The 14,313-nt window shown below is 38.0% G+C and overlaps 1 protein-coding gene across 1 annotated transcript in view; it reads left to right on the forward strand.

The window, feature by feature from the left end:
* The window catches only part of MORC1 (MORC family CW-type zinc finger 1), a 170,427-nt gene that overhangs the window by 55,536 nt on the left and 100,578 nt on the right, over positions 1 to 14,313 (forward strand). The window contains exons 10-13 of the mRNA XM_034990914.1: positions 6,353 to 6,432; positions 7,127 to 7,197; positions 9,292 to 9,356; positions 13,063 to 13,206. Coding sequence (XP_034846805.1) covers positions 6,353 to 6,432; positions 7,127 to 7,197; positions 9,292 to 9,356; positions 13,063 to 13,206 — 360 coding nt within the window. The remainder of the gene's footprint in view (positions 1 to 6,352; positions 6,433 to 7,126; positions 7,198 to 9,291; positions 9,357 to 13,062; positions 13,207 to 14,313) is intronic.

Genomic DNA, 14,313 nt, shown 5'->3' on the forward strand with positions numbered 1-14,313 from the left:
GTGGACCTTTGGCAATGGCTTAAACCTGGCTCTTCCCCACTGTGCACTGGGAATTCCTCTGCCACTTAGGGTTGTGGTGAGGATTGAAATAAAAATAGGTTTTGTTTTAAACATGAAAATACTCAGTGCAGTTCTCGACATATTCGCAAATAAACATTAAACATTAGTTGTTACTGTATAAATGAATAATGACAGGTGGATGGAATGACAACCCTATGCGCGGCAATGTCGTAGGCATTTGGGATTCAGCACAAGCAACAACAGAAAATTCCTGTCCTCATAAAGCTTACATTCTAATGGAGAAAAAACAATAGGCGAACAATAAATAAAAAATGAATAAAACAGTGGGTAATTCTAAGTTCTACGAAAAGAAACAACGTAGGTCAGGAAATAAAGAGCTAGAGGGGAGGTGTCGGATAACTGTTCTAGATAGGAAATCAAGGAAAGGGGGGTTAGTTCTAAGTAAGTAACCTTTGAGCAGAGAGCTGAATAAACTGAGAGAGTGAATGTGTTATCTGCCCTTGTATAACATATCACCCCCCAATTTAGTGGCTTATTATTAAAAGTAACCATTAGTTATTCCTCAGTTTCTATAGGTCAGTAATTGGAGAGTGGTTCCGTTGGGTGCTTTAATCTTGGGATCCCTCATGAAGTTGCTGAGACATTTTGGCTGGGGTTCCTGAAGGCTTGAGGGGAACTAGAGGATACACTTCCAAGGTGGCTGACTCACATGGCTGGCAGGTTGGTTCCTCTTTAAAGGGGCCACTGCACAGGGCTTCCTGAGTGTTTTCATGGCAAAGGGACAGGCTTCTACCAGAGTGAGTAATTCAAGAGAACAAAGTAGAAACTGCCATCTTTTAGAACCTAGCTTCAAAAGTCACATACCATCACTTCTGCCATGTTCTTTTGGTCACACTGGCCAGCCTGGATTCAGTGTGGGAGGGCACTACACAAAGGCATGAATACTGGGGGGGTAATTGCTTAGAGGTCGTCTTGGAGGGTGGATACCACGGTGAGTCATGCAAGAACTTTATGGGAAGATGTCTCCAGGAAGAGAGGAGAGTTAAGTGTAAAGGTAGGGTAAGAAGGCAAGTATAGCTAGAGCACGGTGATGGGGAAGAGAAGAGGTAGATGGGGGCAGATCCTGTAGGGCCTTGAGCAGCATGGCAAGAAGTGGTTGCATTGAGAATGTAAAGAGTTTTGAGAAAAAGCAGCATTACTTGATCTATGTTTTAAAAAAGTTATTCTGGCTGCTGAGTGGAGAATTGATTTTATGAGACAAGAAAGGAGGAAGGGAGTTGACGTAGGCTACCATTCCTGTATTCCAGGTAAGAAATGACTGTGGCCTGACCTGGAGTGGTAGTGGTGGAGTCATGAGGAGTGAGAGTTCAGATTATAGATACGCTGTAAAGACAGAGCCAGCAAGAACTGCTGATGGATTGGATGTGGAGTGGAGAGGAAATGAGGAGTCATGGATGACGTCTAAGTTTTTTTTCCTGAGCAGAATCTTAGGAATGATAGGGAAGATGCTGGGTAGGGGGGGAAGAGGGATGGTGGATGGGGTTCTGTCTACTCATTGTGGACGTACTAAATTTGAGTGGTCCATTTGACATCCAGGTCTAGCTATCAACATTATACTGGCCAGAAAATTTTTGATCATGCCTCATTACATGTTTTGATGAATAATTAAGGACTATAACTATTTTATAGTATGACTAAACCAGATAAACTCACATAATTTTAAAAAAAGGGAATAAATATGACCATGAATACTGCAACATAGTTAACCATGGGCTAATATTTTCTGCGTTTTGTAAAAGTTAGGAACTGTAGTTTTCTTGTAGTCTGTTTAACCAACTCAGAAACTTAAAATGCTATATTTTGTATTAGCTAAAATGTCTTTCACAAATTTTGTACATGTGAATATTAATGCTAATAAAAGTTCTAATTTATGCTGGTGGTTATGATTGAAATAGTCACTCAGAATGCTTTATTATGCTATACTCTATACATCTGCAACATAAAACCTTAAAAATTACTCTGTGTTTTCATATTTTTATTTCTCTTGAGGGGGAGGAGTACTATTTTGCTCTTAAAAGTGTGAAATTAATAAAAATTCAAATACAGTTAGATTATTGGGGAAAAAATCAAATAACTAAAATCTCCCTTTGCCAGTTTTCATTCACTCTGTGCTCTAGCAATCCATAATCTCCCCAAATGGGAACCTCTGCTAGAAGTTTAGTAAATACTCTTCCAGATTGTCTTACACACATTTACATACATACATGCATGTGTGCACAAACACATTTATACATAGAATTCTTTTTTAAAACATAAAATTCATATGCAGCTTGCTCTTTTCACTTAAAAATTATCTCTTGGAGACCTTTCTCAGTCATTTTTAAAATGTATTATATAGTACTCTATGGCTTATTTAACTTTACTGTATATATTTAAGATTTTTAGAGTTTTGATTGTTACAGCGCTAAACTGGACATGATTGGGCATCATTGGTCAGATGTATATTTATGCTAATATGCCATTATTTCTATGGAACAGACTACAGAAGTAAATTTCTGAGTTAGAAGATAGGTACACCATTAATTTTGATGGGTGCACCATTAATTTGCCCTCAAAAAAGAAGACCCAATTTATTCTTTTTTTTAATTTTTATTTTATTATGTTATGTTAATCATCATACATCATTAGTTTTTGATGTAGTGTTCCATGATTCATTGTTTGCATATAACACCCAGTGCTCTATTCAATACGTGCCCTCTTTAATACCCATCACCAGGCTAACCTATCCCTCCACCCCCCTCCCCTCTAGAACCCTCAGTTTGTTTCTCAGAGTCCATAGTCTCTCATGGTTTGTCTCCCTCTCTGATTCCCCCCTTTCGTTTTTCCCTTCCTACTATCTTCTTTTTTTTTTTTAACATATAAAGTATTATTTGTTTCAGAGGTAGAGGGCTGTGATTCATCAGTCTTACACATTTCACAACACTCACCATAGCACATACCCTCCCCAACGTCTATCACCCAGCCATCCCTCCCACCCCCCACCACTCCAGCAACCCTCAGTTTGTTTCCTGAGATTAAGAATTCCTCATATCAGTGAGGTCATATGATACATGTCTTTCTCTGATTGACTTATTTCGCTTAGCATAATACCCTCTAGTTCCATCCACGTCGTTGCAAATGGCAAGATTTCAGGTTTTTTGATGGCTGCATAGTATTCCATTGTATGTATATACCACATCTTCTTTATCCATTCATCTGTCGATGGACATCTTGGCTCTTTCCATAGTTTGGCTATTGTGGACATTGCTGCTATAAACATCGGGGTGCACGTACCCCTTCGGATCACTACATTTGTATCTTTGGGGTAAATACCCAGTAGTGCAGTTGCTGGGTCGTATGGTAGCTCTATTTTAAACTTTTTGAGGAACCTCCATACTGTTTTCCAGAGTGGATACACCAGCTTGCATTCCCACCAACAGTGTAGGAGGGTTCCCCTTTCTCTGCATCCTTGCCAGCATTTGTCGTTTCCTGACTTGTTAATTTTAGCCATTCTGACTGGTGTGAGGTGATATCTCATTGTGGTTTTGATTTGGATTTCCCTGATGCTGAGCGATGTTGAGCACTTTTTCATGTGTCTGTTGGCTCTTTGGATGTCTTCTTCGGAAAAATGTCTGTTCCTGTCTTCTGCCCATTTCTTGATTGGATTAGTTGTTCTTTGGGTGTTGAGTTTGATAAGTTCTTTATAGATTTTGGATACTAGCCCTTTATCTGATATGTCATTTGCAAATATCTTCTCCCATTCTGTCGGTCGTCTTTTGGTTTTGTTGACCCAATTTATTCTTACACCAAGTGCCCTTTTGTCTGGTTCCAAATCTACACTTGTTATTAACAATATTTTCTTTTTTTCATTTTTACCACTCTAAGGAGCAAAACATTTATATTGTCTTAGTTTTCATTTCTCTCAATATTTTCATTGACCTTTTGTTTTTTCAACTCCTTCAGAAGAAAGTCTTCAATAAATTGTTTTATGTAGAAAGTGAACATCAAATATTTGAATGCAACTTCATTGATGGAAAAAAACAGGGAGATAAAAGGTGAAATGGGTGAGGGAGAGTGAAGGCCTAAAATGTGGCAGAACACGGTGGTTTAGAGAGAAGGCAGAAATAGTATGGGGGTGAAGGCTGCAGCTGAGCATCAGGGGCAGAAGTGTCGAGTAAAGGTGAAATTTGGGAGATGGGTTTGGAAAGAGTTCTAATCACTGAGGAACTGGAGGCCCAGAGGCCCTTCCCCTGCCCTCAGCAGCAAGGAAGGAGGAATAGACAGCTGGATAGATTCTCTCCCTCATCCCCCAGGACATGCATTGCTCTGGCTTTTAAAGGCATTTTTATTTTAAAGGCAAGAGTCCACCAGTAGGAAAAATTAGAAGTGTCCAGCTGAGGTAGACTCCTGATTATGGATGCAGATTGACCAAAAATTCTTCCCTTATGAGGATGGGCAGATTCATTACACTGAATTTCCACAAGTACATATATTTCTTTGTTAACTTTTTAGAATTGTTATGAACAATTGTAAAGTTTAAATTGTGAAAGTATACAGATCATCTGAGATGTTCTGGATTATCTGGGACCAGTTTGCCTCAGTGATGCAGACTACGAAGGAAGCACACGTTGTGCTGGTGTTTGCTGTTTAAAATTAAGCACTAATGCGTAGTTGGCACCTTCTGTGACACTTTTACTTTCTAGGGCTATAAACACAGAGTCTATAAAATGCTTGAATAGTTTATAGCATTTTTAAAGGATCACTTCATTGTTCAAAGTTTCTCCTTAATTTCACTTTATTTAAAAAATTATTTAAAATGAGTGATTCATACCAGATTAATTATGTGATTAATATGTGATTTTTAAAAAATGGTAATTCCAGTAATTAGAGACCAATAATTTTTTACTTCTAAACCTAGGTTTTGCTGTTTTCTAAGTGTAATAGAAATTTGGATTTGGAATATACCTTGGTTATGACTTAAATGAATAATGTTCATTTTAAAAGAAAATTAAGGGAAAAAACTGAGAATTACTTTACCTTAGATTTTGTGGGTGTTCCTTTCTTGTGGTTAACCATAATTTCATCGGAAAATGAACATTAAAATTAGTCATAAAGAGACTAGTTATTATAACTTGAGCTGTTCATTAAACCATCGAAGTAGATGAATATAGGATGACATTTATTTTTTAACATTTAAGCCTTTTCATGTAGGTAACTGGACAAACTTCTACAAATCCTTCAGAGCCTTAAGAAAAGGAATTTATCTTGCTACTTATTTCTTTTTCTTTTTTCTTTTTTTTTTTTTTTAAGATTTTATTTGAGAGAGAAAGAGAGCACGTGCAAGAGCAGGGGGAGGGGCAAAGGGAGAGGGAGAAGCAGGCTTCCCACTGAGCAGTGAGCCTGATGCAGGGCTTGATCCCAAGACCCTGAGATCATGACCTGAGCCCAGATCAAGAGTCAGATGCTTAACCAACTGAACCACCCAGGTGCCCCAGGGGCATATAGATTTAGACTCTCCCTCTGCCTGAGCAAATGCCTCTTTTTAGATGTCTGAAGACATTTTGGCTTCCAGGGATGACCTGCAGGTCTCTCTCCATCTCTGGCTGAACCTTTCTAAACATGGAAGGTATCAGAGAATGGTGAGCTCCAGGGTCTATAGGGGTAAAAGGCAAAAGTTACAGAATGAGGTATACAGATAAGGTAACATATAATTGTTTTTAATGTATTTATTTGTTTATTCCTTTTCCTTGATTGTTCTAGAGTACCATTGCTCTCACTAAAGTAACAGGCTTTGAAAACAAGCTTCTTGGGCAATAAAATAGAAAGTGTGTTTTGGTAGTTTAAAATGATAATGTGTGTTTCTGAACATTTTAGTTAAAGATAGCTGTTTGGGACTGGGAGAACTGGTTTATCCAGTGTCTATGACCTGAGTAAGAGGGTTATATATATTAACTAGAAGCTCTGATAATGGATCTGTTACGTAGAAATTTTTCTTTTTAAGAAAATTATCCTATTTTATATGTATAAATGAACATTTGTATGGGCAGAAATTTTGTTATCTCTCTCCTGAAGTTCCCTTACTAAAGCAAAATTGCCAAGTATTAAAAGGCAAGGAATTTCTTCCTAGGTATAAAATTTGCTGGTTTATCAGTTGGATGCAACTTATTCTATGAATCTTTCTTAAAAATTATATATATCTGAGTATATATTCTTCCTGAAGAATATTCTCCAAGTATTATGTACTTAAAAATGATAATCTGACTTGATTATGTTCTTTCTTTTTTCTTTTCAGAAAGTATCTATATGTCACATCTTCTTTTAAAGGAGCATTTAAAAATGAAGTTAAGAAGGCAGAAGAAGCAGTCAAGATTGGTATGTGCACATATTCTGAGATATGTACTGTTCTAGCATTGTAGGAATGACCACAGTTAATCAAATTTCTGCCTCTCAGGAACTTCATAATTTTTCTATCTCTAGCTTTGTTTAATTATGGTGTTATTTATTATTATAACATATATTGCTATATCTTATTATTTACTGTCTATTATTCCAAGTACACACTTGGAACGAGATTGATGTATATCGATATAAGAAATTCTGGTTGGCATGATGCTGAGTTAGATCATTTTAGAGACTAGCATTACATGTACTTTATAAGAAGGAATGTTCTACACATTCACTACTCCCTCCCCGCCACACACAATGAGGACAAAGCCATGCTTTCCCAGTGGTCCAGGAGCAAGGAATAACTTTAATCTATATTTCATGGATTTTAGAGAGTTTTCAGTCAGCCAAACATTCAGTCGTAACTCTTTAATTTGTATGTATAAAGTTATGCCCTGTCAACTGTAATGTCTAAGAGGAAGCCCAGTGTGGCTGCCTCCACCGGGCAGGTGTGAGAGCTATGGAAGGAATATAGGATTTTCTGAGATTATTGTCTATAAGCCATTCTCACTGGTCACAGCCATAAGGTGTGTGTGTGTGTGTGTGTACATATATATAACACTCATTTAAAATTGCTTGAAAGAATTTCCTGGTGTTATAATTATCTTGCTTCTGCTTCCAGCCGAACTCGTGTTGAAAGAGGCACAAGTCACAGTAAACCGGCCTGACAAGACTTCTTTGTCTTCTGCCAAGGTATGACACATAGTCTTCTTAAATGGTAAAGTGTCCTTTGCTTTTTCCTGTGCACAGTTGTCTCTTATCATTTACTTCCTAAGCTTATAAACACAGACAAGCTCGGAAGCTTAAGCTGATTTTCATCCAGGTAAACAGAACAGAGGCGTGCAGAGAAAGGAGAGAAGCGTCAGCAGTGAGAGAAGGCTGAGTCTGAGAGCAAAGATAAGCAACGTGGGGTGAATTTGGAACAGTGGGGACAAGTACCGTAGCTCATTTCTTTAAAATGAAAAGTAATAAGAGAAAAGGAGAAAATAATGAAAAACTAGCAGAAAAAACTAGCCTATCAAGTTTCCTTGAAAATATCTTTTCAAATTATTGCTCCCTACAGACCTGAATAAATGGGGAAAGCAAGGAGAAGACTAATAAGCCATCCTTTTTTCTGGTGCTAGGAATTATGTGCTATAATTATGAATATTAATAACAGTACTTCCAGCTTACAAAGCTCTTTTCTTATGAGTTGCTCCACACAGTTCATAAACATTTTCTGTAATCCTTGCAATACGCCCATGAGTAAGATAGGTTATAAAGGACTATTATTATTAATTATAATGTATGGCAACTAAGGAAAAGAATATTGCTGCAGGACATGAGTTATAAGTTTGGCAGCTTTTACCAAAAATGTGGTGAATTATGAAGCAACCTTTTATTTGCTTGTATATAAAGGAATACCAAGGTATAGGGAGAAAAAAATGCCTCACTTCACTTTTCCTTCATTCTTTTCTGCAGACTCAGTATATGAATTCTTTCTGTGGTTTGCCCTTGAACTTTCAAGGACAAGGGCTGTGTCTGATACAGAGCTCTCTCATATCTAAAGATCATGAATAGGGAATGAAATCAAAGGGTGGCACCTGGTAATGCCCCAAAGTTACCTATGGCTTTCCCCAAATTCTCTAACTTTTTTTCTTTTCAATTATTATTTTAAGGTAAACATAGACCTATCTTACTGTTACTGATTTTTAGAGAAAGGCTTAAGTTTTTTAAATTTTGTCTCAAAGAAATCAATTTCCTTGGCTTTATGTATTTGAGAGACAAGAGAAACAGACTCTAATGGGTCAGGACCCTGCTTTCTTCTTGCCTTAGCCTTAACTTCTCACTGCCTCTTTGCTCTGTGTTTTGAGTGCATTGACAGGAGGGATGGGGAAGTGTTTGACCACCTTGCTTTGTTGCTCAGCAAAGAGAGCAAAGCAGAATGACCTTGGCTTCCAACCTCTTAAATTCCTCGAGGCAGTTGAGTGGTTGCATGTGAAGTGAAATACCAATCATTTTACCATTTGCTTTTACTTTAAAGTCAGTGAAAATAATGTTCAGTGAGTGGTATACTCACCAAATGAGATGCCCAACTTTCACATCAGGTGGATGGAGCACATTAAAAATCTGTTGTTATTTGTGAAATAATAACAATGCATTATTTTTTTTCTCCTGGTTAGAGAGAGCATACAAGAGATAGGGCAGTGAATGAGCCAGTAGATCAAATTAAAAGACAAGATAAGAAAGAGAGGTGGGCATTGGTATTGAGGTACTCTGAAAGGGAGAAATCCTAGGGTTGGGCTGTCCTATAAAGGGACAGCTTGGGGAGTATTCGGGGTATCTGGAACTTGATATAAAGGAGACATTTTCTTATGGTGACTGACAAAAGTTTTTAATAGCAACTTTGTTTTTCCTGAAGAAGCTTTAGTGATTGATCACATGATTTAGCGTTTTTTGTCATTGTTCTCACAGTCAAAACTCAGGCTTTGCTAAGCTTTTGTGTAATTTGTGTGAAAGCCAGTGTGATCTTATAGGGAGCAATGGCTCTTTTCTAAAAGGCAGAGAGAGAACATTGGAATATGTGCAAAAAGAGAACCGTGGGCTAGGATTTGGTGTGTCTCTTAGCTACTGCAGCTGAATCATTTAACAAGTATTTATTGTCTACCATGGCACAGTTGCATTAGGCAATGTGACCTATCACTATTACCCTTGTGAAACATTTGGATAATAGGATAATAAATATCAGCTCAGCTTTCATTAATTTAATAGAATTATGTTCTCTCCTAACCAAATGTACTTCTCCAGGACGTATTACAGAAAGCTTTGGAAGATGCAGAAGCAAAGCATAAGATTCTTAAAGAGAAACAGAGGTAAGATGTAAGATTTTCCGTTCACCAGAATCCTCTGCACTTTGATAAGACAAATTCTGATTTCTGAGGAGACAGATTTGGTGGTTAATGTGATAACTTCTCTTTCTCAGCCTATGACATCTTATTATATTAAGCATAATATGGTCAAAATCCCCCAACCACATAATCATTGAGAGTATTTATAAAATATATATTTGCATGCATACATGTGTTTACATTATGTTAAAACTTCTGAATACAGAGTGAAAAATTAGCTCAGTGTCCAGTTGAGGAAGTAACTCTGCCCAGAGGATCAGCTGACTACTTTCTCTGTGTCCTTTGGCAGATACAAGCCTTTGGAGGGTTGGTCCTGATTTCTTTTCACTTTTAGTACTGCTTAAAATTTAAAATTGAAAATGTTTCAAATAAATATATCACTATAGTTAAGATAAAAATAGCAAGCCTAACTTACAAAACCATTATTTACATTTGTAAAGTTGACTTGGTCTCCAGCTCAGGTGTTAAACAAGTTAAACTGAGAATATTCAGTGTTGTCTAAGTAAGGTCAGACTCTGAAAGCTGGGATAACTTTGAGAAACAGATTTTTAAGGAAGTATTACTAGTTTACAGAATTATCTTTTGTGAACTATGGAGTGCTATATAACCATAACTTTCCTCAAAGCTGAAATTTGAAATGTTAACTATGCATTTATAAAAATAAATACTAAATAAATCTCATAGAAATCTTCATTAAAAAGCAAAGTCCTCTTTATTTTTTAAAAGTTTTTATTTAAATTCCAATTAGTTAACATACAATGTTATATTAGTTTCAGGTGTGCAATATAGTGATTCAGCACTTCCATACATCACCCTGTGCTCATCACAGCAGGTGCACTCCTTAATCCCCATCACCTATTTCCCGCATTCCCCCACCCCCTCCCCTCTGGTAACCATCAGTTTGTTCTCTATCGTTAAAAGTCTGTTTCTTGGTCTGTCTCTCTCTCTTTTTTTTCCCCCTTTGCTCATTTGTTTCTTAAATTCCACTTATGAGTGAAATCATACAGTATTTGTCTTTCTCTGCCTGACTTATGTCACTTAGCGTTATACCCTCTAGATCCATCCATGTTGTTGCAAATGGCAAGATTTCATTGTTTTTGTGGCTGAGTAGTATTCCATTGTGTGTGTATACATACACACACACACACACACGTGTGTATGTATATATATAAATACACCCCATCTTCTTTATCCATTCATCAATTGATGGATGCTTGGGCTGTTTCCATAGCAAAGGCCTCTTTAAAGATTTCCAGAAAGAAAAATCTGGTTGGTGAATTGTTTGTAGTTACATTGATATGCATGAAAGGTGATTGATCTACATTTTATTAATAACAATGCCAGTTAGTTGGTATGAACTTGTTTTTAGAACAAAATACTTTTTAATTTATGATTGTTTTTTTAAAAGATTTATTGATTTTGAGAGAGAGACATACACACACACACACACACACAGAAAGCATGAGGGAGAGAGAATATCTCAAGCAGACTCCCCACTGAGCACAGAGCCCAACACCAGGCTTGATCTCACGACCATGATATCATGACCTGAACTGAAACCAAGAGTTGGACGCTTAAACCAACTGTGCCACCCGGGTGCTCCCAAAATGCTTTTTTTTTTTTAAAAAAAAAATTAAAGACAGGGCGCCTGGGTGGCTCAGTTGGTTAAGCGACTGCCTTCGGCTCAGGTCATGATCCTGGAGTCCCGGGATCAAGTCCTGCATCGGGCTCCCCGCTCAGCGGGGAGTCTGCTTCTCCCTCTGACCCTCCCCTCTCTCATGCTCTCTGTCTCTATCTCATTCTCTCTCTCAAATAAATAAATAAAATCTTTAAAAAAAATAAAAATTAAAAAATTAAAAAATAAAAAATTAAAGACAATCAGTATGCCACTTACTATTGCAGAGTGATTATGTAACACCCTGTTTTGGGGTCCCTTACATAGTCAGTATTCTTTTTTATTGAAGAGTAAGGATTTAATATTTAGTGTACATTTTTGGGAAAAAGTGTGATTTGTATATATTTGACCCAACATGTATGTGCTTAAAAAATATATACTATGTTGGGGCGCCTGGGTGGCTCAGTTGGTTAAGCGACTGCCTTTGGCTCAGGTCATGATCCCGGAGTCCGGGATCGAGTCCCGCATCAGGCTCCCTGCTCAGCGGGGAGTCTGCTTCTCCCTCTGGTCCTCACCCCTCTCATTCTCTCTCTCTGTCATTCTCTCTCTCTCAGAAATAAACAAAATTAAAATATATATATATACTATGTTAATCCAAGTCAATAACTTCCTTTAAAGTCTAATGTACTCTGTATATCCTGTCTACATAGAAGAACAACTAGGACTTTTTCTTTGTCCATTAACGATAGATGTATTTAACCAGTCCAGTAAGCATGTTATGTCAGTCATAATGGCACGTTATCATAAATTTGAGAAGAAAAGGCTGTTTTTGTGGAATGAGGAGAGCTACAAGATGGGTAGAGGGGAAGAATTATATTACCATTCTTGATAGGGAGAGGAAAATACATTGCTCGTGAGGCACCTACTGTGTTGCAGGTTTATACTTAACATTCTCTCTTTTAGTCATCATAGCATCCCAAATGGCTATGTACGCGTTATTCCCATTTTTCAGATGAGACAGACAGTTGAAGTGACTCATACATAGTTATTACATGGTTATTGCAGAGATGAGCTTATATTTGAAGCCAGCTCCATCTTTCCGATTTTTTTTTTAAAGATTTTATTTATTTGAGAGAAAGAGAATGAGAGACAGAGAGCACGAGAGGGAAGAGGGTCAGAGGGAGAAGCAGACTCCCTGCCGAGCAGGGAGCCCGATGTGGGACTCGATCCAGGGACTCCAGGATCATGATCTGAGCCGAAGGCAGTCGCTTAACCGACTGAGCCACCCAGGCACCCTAAAAATAAGTTTCTTTTATTTAAAGATTTTATTTATTTATTTGAGAGAGAGAGAGCACAAGAGGGAAGCGGGTCAGAGGGAGAAGCAGACCCCCCGCTGAGCAGGGAGCCCGATGCGGGACTCAATCCCGGGATTCCAGGATCATGATCTGAGCCGAAGGCAGTCGCTCAACCGACTGAGCCACCCAGGCGCCCCATCTTTCCAGTTCTTACATCCAGGCACTTTTCATGGCTCCAAGCAGTCTCCTGTTACTGCAGTTGTTTCTATCATATTCTTCTGTGTCTCAATTTCTGTTTTTACACTTTTAATAAAGAAGTCACATAAAACATAAGATAACAGGGCAGAGTCCGAAAAACAGGAGCTCATGTCTGTTACCCTTGTAAACTTGCCTTATTAACTCTGATTTACCTTTGATTTTGGAGGAGGAGAGAAAACGACAGAATATCTTTTGGCACATTTTAATCTATATAGGATATTGAGAGGCTTGAGGACATGCTGAAAGTTAGAAATCACATCGAGTGTTAAAAATACCTAAATCTTAAAAGTCAAATCATCATGTTTCAAAAATGCTGCAGTGTACATACATCTTAGACCACGTAACATTTCCCCTGGGTAGTTTATATATAGTAACAAGATACCTGGGTATTTTATATATAGTTTCTTTGATGTTTACCTTCCCATTTTAATTATTGGCAGTTTATCAATTGTATATTCTTATTTAATAAATTTTTTTTTAACTTTTCTAAATATAATGCCAGAGAATTAAAAAAAGCCAGGACACTGTGCTTGATCTTTGGGGTGAACATAGAAAATCGAAGCCAAGCTGGGATGTTCATTTACAGTAATAACCGCCTGATCAAAATGCATGAGAAAGTGGGCCCACAGTTGAAACTGAAGTCCTTGTAAGTATATTTTTGTTTTCAGAGGCATAGGCAGCATGAGGGAGGCTGCAGTAAGATTCTGTCTGTGGAGTTAAATGAGTGATTAATCATAATGGGAGCAGGTGTCCTGTCCTCTGGTCACCCTTCCCATCAATATGCACGCATTAATCTGCCTAATTTATAATATTGGCAGAGATGCATGCCTGTCCTAAGGCAAAAGCATACTTTGGGAAATATTTTCAATACATTTCCTGAGCAACTTGATGTTTTACTGTTTCTAGCACCATCTACTCGGGTTAGGTTCTTAGTATTTTACCAATTTAAAAATAATACAAGCATAATAAAGAAATTTTAGGGAAAAAAATCCATAGTCTTATAAAGCAACCCTGTTAACATTTTGTGCAACCCTTAACATGTGTGAGTTCTTGCCAGTTACCTTCATGAACGTGTATTATTAACACTCTCCAGCCTAGTTGGCTTCCAGAGTAACACATTCTGGTGCTTTCCTGATGGTCTGAAACTCCACGGGCTGCTTTCATCAATTATGTAGAGAGTCAGACAAGGTAATTATGATCAGTAAAATGGCTTAGGGGTCAAACACAATAATTGTGACTAGTAGGATGGCTCAAGGGAACATTTTTCATCTTATTTCTCACTGTCGAGGTATTAGAAGTTCATTCATTTGTTCATTCAGCAAGCTCTCGTGTTGCAGTATCAGGCGCCAGGCACTGCACTAGGCTCTGCAGACAAGATGGTGAACACCTGGTACCCTCTGCTAAGAAACGTACAGTCCAGTGAAAGGGACAGTATATAAAATACGTATTTTTTTATATTCTGTGGAAACAGCGAGAATGATCTTTAAAAAAAAAAAAATTACTCTCTTGCTTAAAACCCCACTGCATGTCGAATAGAGCTGGTTACCATGGTCTTCTAGTGATCTGGAAGATCACTCTGCCTGGCCCTGTGACAGTCCCCATCCTACTCACCTTCTCAAACCTTCTCCTTACCCTGGCAGCTTCCTTTTTCTCACATATCCTAAGCTCGCTCCTGCCTTAGTGCCTGGCGCCTGCCCTCCCTCTGCCTTGAACCTTCTGTCCTCAGATCTCTGTACTGCTGGTCCTGGCGTGT

This window comes from Mirounga leonina, unplaced genomic scaffold (assembly GCF_011800145.1).
Source record: "Mirounga leonina isolate KUSES-001 unplaced genomic scaffold, KU_Mleo_1.0 Mir_115, whole genome shotgun sequence".
NCBI lineage: Eukaryota > Metazoa > Chordata > Mammalia > Carnivora > Phocidae > Mirounga > Mirounga leonina.